General features: G+C 33.9%; 1 protein-coding gene across 1 annotated transcript; it reads left to right on the plus strand.

The window, feature by feature from the left end:
* The first annotated feature begins 4,574 nt into the window (after positions 1–4,574).
* Positions 4,575–6,371, plus strand: LOC134228694 (uncharacterized). Its single transcript, XM_062710374.1, has 3 exons — positions 4,575–4,799; positions 5,239–5,343; positions 5,538–6,371. Exons 1-3 carry the CDS (start codon positions 4,664–4,666, stop codon positions 5,828–5,830), a joined length of 534 nt encoding a protein of 177 aa, XP_062566358.1. The 5' UTR covers positions 4,575–4,663; the 3' UTR covers positions 5,831–6,371.
* The last annotated feature ends 1,156 nt before the right edge of the window (positions 6,372–7,527 follow it).

Genomic DNA, 7,527 nt, shown 5'->3' on the forward strand with positions numbered 1-7,527 from the left:
TCAAATGCAACTCAATCTCTATGGTCAAGAGATAAAAAATGTTGTTACTCAAACAAAGGACTTGTCTCGGTGAATAAACCTGTGAAATACAAAGGCCAAAACATTAACCATTCAGAAGTTATGACCAAGGTTATAGTTTTAAAATGTGGGTCAAACAGCAGGGTCAACGGGTCAATATAAATGTACCCAAGGGATGGTCCTGTCAATATGAAGTATTAAAAAGCCTTAGCACCAACTGTTCAGTATTATGGTCAAGGTTAAATTTTTCCAAAAGTATAGGTCTAACTCCAGGATGAAAATGTCAAAACTTTGAATTTATAAAGGAAAGACTTGTCACAAGGAAAACAATGAAGGCCTTCGTACTAAATGTTCAAAAATAATGCCCAAGGTGAAAGTTTTTATTTGCACAAAATACCCCATCCTGAAACCAAGCACCTATGACTGAGTATTATCAACTTTTAAACCAATGCAGGCTAATGACAGCTAAATTGAAGTAATAGGGATCTCACATTTATAATAGGAATTTAATGATGATAAGAATTCAGTGATCACTATATAGAATGAAGTTGTTAACAAATATAGCCTAACCATGGATAGTGTGTTAGCTTACATACTTCATGCGATTTGTTACTTATCTGTTTTATGTTCTAAATTCACCAGTTCAAACGAACATAAATTATTTATAAATAAAACTCAAAAACACTTTATATAGGATGAAAATGCGCGAGTGCAACAGACTTTAGCGAAGTGTATAAAGTATACAAAGCAGTCTTTAGTTTGACTTCTTTAAAATCCATATAATTCTACAAAAGAAAAAGATTCAAATAAAGCGACGAGTCAACTTCAAAACGAATGCGCATGCGCAAAATGAATATTATATTTGAAAAAATGCTTGTAAACATTTATATTTGTTTAATTTTTTTTTTATTCTCGTTATATAAAAATATGTTAATCGTTTAGCCAACATGCCGTAATCATTTAGCATATGTATGAACGTGCGCGCGCTTGCAAAAGTTAGATATGAGATTTAGTTGACATCATTGTTACTTTTTTATTCTTAAATGATTTCCTTTGATACTGAGCAAATAAAAAAAGTCTTACAGGAATAAGGCACAAAAAGGGATTTGGGGAGCGTCTGGGTAACATCTGTAACGGTCCCCGTTACAATTAAAACTAGCTGGCCTTGTCATGATTTGTATATGGTCTTTTTGAGATTTTTTTTAATTCTAAATTTTAAAATTATTTGTTCAAACAAACCGGTATTTTAAGTGAGTGTTATTTATATCCATTAAAATCTAGATGCAAGCCTGATACGGTAGTGTGTCATCCATGCAAGTTTGGTCAACATAGGGCTTATAGTTATACTTGGAAATGAGACCTCTACCAACATCGGCACCAAAAATGTTAACCTGCTCCAAAAACAGGTCATTCCTTAGCTGAAATTACAGCATCTGAAACCTTGACTGACCAAGTACAATATATAGAACACAGCAGACAGAAGCATCTTGCATACGTAAATCTGGAAATTTTTGCTGTAGATAATTTTTAGCAAATTTGCAAAAACATTTTTCTTAAAAATAAATTACCAATAAGAAAATGTGACTGCGACTGGGAAAAAGGGGCCAGATGCGGCGCACGTCATAATGAGAAATCGGCGATAGTTCAACGATTGCGTCACAATCGGAAAAAAAAATAACGCGAGAAAAAAAAATGCAGTACACGTGTTTCTGAAAAGGTATATGTCTGTCTCGTATTTTTAAAATGTTAATTATGAAATTAAAATAGATTGTGGTAATGTTTTGCAATATATTTTATTACGGTATATTTTTTTTATTTTGAATTTACCGCGGGTTTTAAAGAGCAATAACTCTGTCCATAACAGCACACTCGGAGTTCCTCGGATGACTCGTACCTCGCACATAACACATTTGAATGGAGCTTAGCGGAGTCAGCCGAGGATTGCCGATTGATAACAGCAAACGTTTTTACATTTCCGGTTGAGAACAGATTGAAAGTGAAAGTCACATGTAAACTGGAAATGTTATGTAGGGAGTTGCACTAAACATGAGCCAAACTTCCACAGCAACATCGATAAGTTTACCATCAGAAATTGTTATTTATCAAGATGATGAATTTTTAGAAGATATAGAGCGTGTGGATGAATTATATTTTTCTAAACTTGTTGTTCCAAAATTTATCGTGCGCGACAGACAGTTTTGTGATCTGTCAAGTGACAGCCAGACAGATACGAGTGATTTTGGTGATTTAAACTATGATTCTGATTCTGAAAGCGACAATGACAACAATGATGGAAATGTAGGCCTACATATACAGAATGAAGTTAATGTCACCGACACGAAGTTCCAAATTTTAGAAAGACACAAGACAAGAGGGTGTAAGTTTTTTTTTTTGGAATGCCATGTATTGAGACGATGATGTAGCCATGTAGCACGAAAATTGACTTTGATGCAGCATGTGTATTTCATGATCATTTTTACAGTGTACTTAGGAGGAACTTGACACTATAATTAAAGTTGAAATGCTTGCACATAGGCGATCTGGTTCTGTCACACAGTCAAAGAAACACAGAAAAAGAACGAAAAAGACCATTTCAAGAGTACTATTTCAATGGATGCAGAGTGTGTTGTTCAATTTTGTTTTGTACATGCTGTTGAAAAGGGGAAAAAACTCCATAAAGTTGCCAAATCTCTGGATACAGATGGTTTTTTTTTTACCCAGAACACATGAAACAGTGGTAAGGCTTATCAGTGACAGACAGGGACAGAATTAAAACATTAAGTACTAAGTATGCTCGTGACCATGCCCTACCTCTACCAGGCCAACTACCAAATTACAAATCTGAGAAAGTGCTTCTACTTCCATCCGATACGACAACTGCTGACATTCATGCTAATTATGAGATTTTAGATGAAGAAATGAACTTCAGAAAAATACACCTAAGGATATTTCAAGGAACTTGGCATGAGTGGGTACCTGTAAAGTGCGAAACGAAATAGAAACGAAACGAACTGAAACGAAACGAAATGTGCCGAAACGAAACGAAATATACCGAAACGAAACGAAACCTACCGAAACGAAACGAAATCAAGACGATACGAAACGAAATCAAAACGAAACCTGTCGAAACGAAACAAAACATATGGTCTATTTTTACTTCATATGAAATTTATATAGTTCAAGCACCACTGGCAGTTGTTTCGCTTCAAGCTCATACATAGGCGTCGGAAGGAAATTGAAAAGTGGGGGGGGGGGCTTAACCAACAAAAAAGGTAAACCCCAATTTTCAATGCCTATATAATATATATCTTCGCAAAAAAGTGGAGGGCTAACCCCCACCCTAACCCCGCTTCCGACGCCTATGTCATATTTTGTTAATATCTTACTGAATAATTTACCTACTTAAAAAAGACATCGTTTGCTTCGAGAGAATTTTTTCTTGTCAGTTAAATCGTTTTAGATGTCTCTGGTCGAGCCTCTTTACTGCAAACCACTCATTTCTTCCACGAAAATTACCTCGATAGAATAGGACCGTATGTACGTAGAAAGGATACACAAGATTTCGGTTGGAGTTATGTATATGTATAATTGAATGATAAAACCAGACACCTCGGAATAGAATACTAAATACTCTAAGTGTCTGGTTTATCCTATGTTTTAAGACATTCGCAATGCAAAAGTACAGTGACTTTATTTCGACCCGTACATAAACGAGCCTTAACATGTAACACATCAATTTTGATAGATATGTTGTAATAAGGACTGAAAATAAGAGTAAGATATAAAAATTAGAAAATACTGCACATATTGAAATTATACATGCATAGTACGCTCATGCATATTTGCAGCTGGCAAACATGTAAATACATCATTAGACTGAGAAGGGAGCTAATTAATGTATCGGTTTTTAAATTTTATATTAACAAGTGCTTGAACTATATAAATTTTATTTGAAGCAAAAAAAAGTCCACATGCAGTTACATATATATAATTATATACATGTACCTTGATTTGAAAAAAAAAAAAAAACATTTTGTGATAGTTTTGTTTCGTTTCGTTGGGTTTCGTTTTGATTTCGTTTCGTTTCGTCTTGATTTCGTTTCGTTTCGGTAGGTTTCGTTTCGTTTCGGTACATTTCGTTTCGTTTCGGTACATTTCGTTTCGTTTCGTTTCGTTTCGCACTTTACAGGTACCCGGCATGAGTTGCGTCCATTTACAATCATGAAACATGTACTGACCTATTTCAGCTTTGTCAGCATTTCTCTCATCAACTGTCGACAGTTTCTAATATGAATGATGAGGAAAAGGAAGAAATCCTTTCTAGTTACACGCAGCATGTTTCCCTAGCTAAACAGCAACGGGACTACTACAGACACCAGTGTACCCCCAGCAAGGAAGCATTAATTTCCTTACCAGAGGAATGTAAACAAACTGGTTAGTTAAAATTTTATTGCAATTTTTTTTTCTTTCTTTAGTGTATAGATAGAAGTAACAGAGTAAGGTATACTTTCAGTTAATTAGCATTTATCGGTAATGAACTTTGTTCGTGAAATTGTAAATATACTGTGAATACATGTAACTATCAATACACACAAATGATCATGAATGATATTTCATTAAAGGAAGTGCTCCATGCTCAAATGATATGGATATGGAAATGCACTATTCCTGGGACTATGCACAACAAGAGCCTTTTCCTCATCATGCCCAACAAGTGGGACCAATATTTTTCAAGACGCCCCAGAAATGCAATGTGTCTGGTGTATGTTGCGAGGGTTCAGGTATTTAATTCATAAGTCATGATATATTTCTTAGTTCTTTAATTCATTCAGAAATAAGTGTACATGTATTTCTTAAAAGAAATTTATTAATTACCCTTTATTTGGAAATCTAATATTTGATGAAACATCTAAAATACATGTATGTAAAGATACGCTTTTAAATGTAGAATAATACATGTATGGGACTGATTCTGAATAAAATAATTTAAGTTAATATTACGAATTCTATTGAATATAGTTGCAGCAAAATTTTTACACATTCTATTTTTGCCATAATGCATGTATATAAGCTAAATAATGGTTGAATTATTTAGTTCTGATCAAAATTTTTGTTTTTACTTAAATGGCAGGAAAACAAGTGTTCTACTTGATTGATGAGGCTGAGAACACAGGGAAGGGTACTAATTCTGTCAATAGTATGGTTCATCACTTTTTTCAGTACCATGGATATGGAGAAAAACAGCATACATTCATTTTGACAACTGCAGTGGGCAAAACAAAAACAACTTTTTCTTATGGTCTGCTCTCTGGAGAGTTCTTGTAGGTAAGTGTACATCAAATTAGAAATATTTGATTTTAATTATTAAGATTTGTAAAAGCATTGTTTGTTATTCAGAAAGTTCAATGCCCAAAGTGTTACATGCATGTATGATGTAAGTTTTGATAGCTAAGAAATGCAAACTCTTCTTTAATGTAGCATTTGTATTTAAATTAAAAGAGTGTATTTCCTTCAATTAGGACTCCATGCTACTGTGGAATATTCCATGATGGTGGCAGGACACACTAAATTTGATCCAGACTGGAATTTTGGAGTCCGGAAAGTAAAATGGCGTTCATCTACAGCAGAAACCATGAATGATATAGCAGACACAGTCCGTCATTCATCCCGCAGAGGCCATAACATTCCTCAGCTAGTGTCAGATCCACATACACCTGTGCAGTTTAGGGACTTGAAGTCGTACCTTCAAACCCTTGAAAGACATTCAAGGCTATCATCATTTGTGAGTAAGTGCAGAGACACCTGGCATTAATATTGCTGAATGTAAGGATGTAATTGGGCCTTTGTGTGTTAATCTCCTGAAAGATCAGAATACCCTTCCCTACGTAAATGATCCTCTGCCTCAAGAAATCCCAGCATCTGGTCTTGAGCCCAAAAGGCAATGGTACCTCTATGAGGAAATCCGTGAACAATGTCTATCACTCTCTGCTAAAGACTCATCATGTCCAAAACCATTTGTACCAAAGAAAGAGGTGAAAGTTTACTCACCTGATCATTCTACGTCTCACTTGGGGAAAAGGAAAAGTCTTCTCCTTAGATGAAAGGGAGAGTTATTGTGTGTAAGAAAGATTAGAAGTAAAATGTATACATGTAGTTCCTATTGTATTACTTCCTGTAATGTGTTGCTTTGATGTACATTTCTGTTCATCGAATTTTAATTGCTCTACAACATTTGTTGGAATTGATACTTTTACCAAACTGTTCACATAAGCTGTGTCCTATGACTAGTGTTACAATCTCATCAGTTATTAAAAAATGTGTAACAGTATGAAAATTGTTAACTGATATTTGCATCTTCTCTGTGACATTTTTCTTCAAATGCACTTTGGATATATTTAGTTTAACAAAAAATATTACAAAACTTTGTCAAAAATGATTTTTAAATTTCAAAAGATACCATTTTCACACTCCCCCCCCCCCATTTGATTTCTTATCTTTATACTTAATACTGTTGATAATGTTAAGAAAGTACAGATGCATGCATCTATAAAATCATAACAGTACATTTTATCCATCTGCATGTTTGCAATATTCAGAGTGCCTGTTTTAAAAAAAAAGTGATCTGCTATTAATCTTTTTTTTTGAATATGTGTACAGCTGTCAAAGAACCTCTGTAATTCTATATTCTTTGTGATTCCTGGTGTATTTTGTCACAACTACATATTATAATTTTCTTGTTATTTTGGAATGTAATTTCAATTTGCATATTTATCTTTTAAATAATTATTGTGTATGTCTCACGTTTCTAGAGTTTATTTTATTGAAATTAAATGGTTGGATTATTTTTTTTTTCATTATGCATCTTTTCTTCCCTTTCTCTTTTTGGGCATTGGTGCTGGAAGAATAATGAGTCAGTGTTCTGAATCAAATTCAATTGTTTCAACAGTCATATGTAATAACTAATAAGTAAAAATAACAGTATATTTAATGATTCATTTTTTTTCATCATATCAAAGCAAAATTTTAAGAAGAATTTAAAGAAAAAGGAGAGATTGTTCTTAGTATACCAGTAGACTGAAAATGTTGAGATATGTTTGATTTTCTAATTACGACGTTACGGTAACGTCACTGACGTTACGATATGACTGAAAGATGCCTGCATACATGGGCCTGTATCTTCTTCATTTTTAATGATATTCGCCTGAAATTTTGAATTTGTGTTACTCAAAGTATGGTGATTTAGAAAAGACAATAAAATAAATTTCGATAATTTACTCATCTGGCCCCATTTTCCCAGTCGCAGTCACAAATGTAAACAAAGCAGTGGTAATTCGCAAAATTTTGAAACGTAAAAATTAATCAACACCATTTTGACCCGAATTCTCAAAATATAATCGACGTAAAAATACCTGATCAATGTAGGGCATAGAACATGTAGAAGTACTTAATTAAAAAGAAAAACTGCATGCTCCAAAAACCTTAACCTTATTAACATGGGACGCCGACGCC

This window comes from Saccostrea cucullata, unplaced genomic scaffold (genome assembly GCF_032062105.1).
Source record: "Saccostrea cucullata isolate Sc308-1 unplaced genomic scaffold, CSIRO_AGI_Scuc_v1 ctg54, whole genome shotgun sequence".
NCBI lineage: Eukaryota > Metazoa > Mollusca > Bivalvia > Ostreida > Ostreidae > Saccostrea > Saccostrea cuccullata.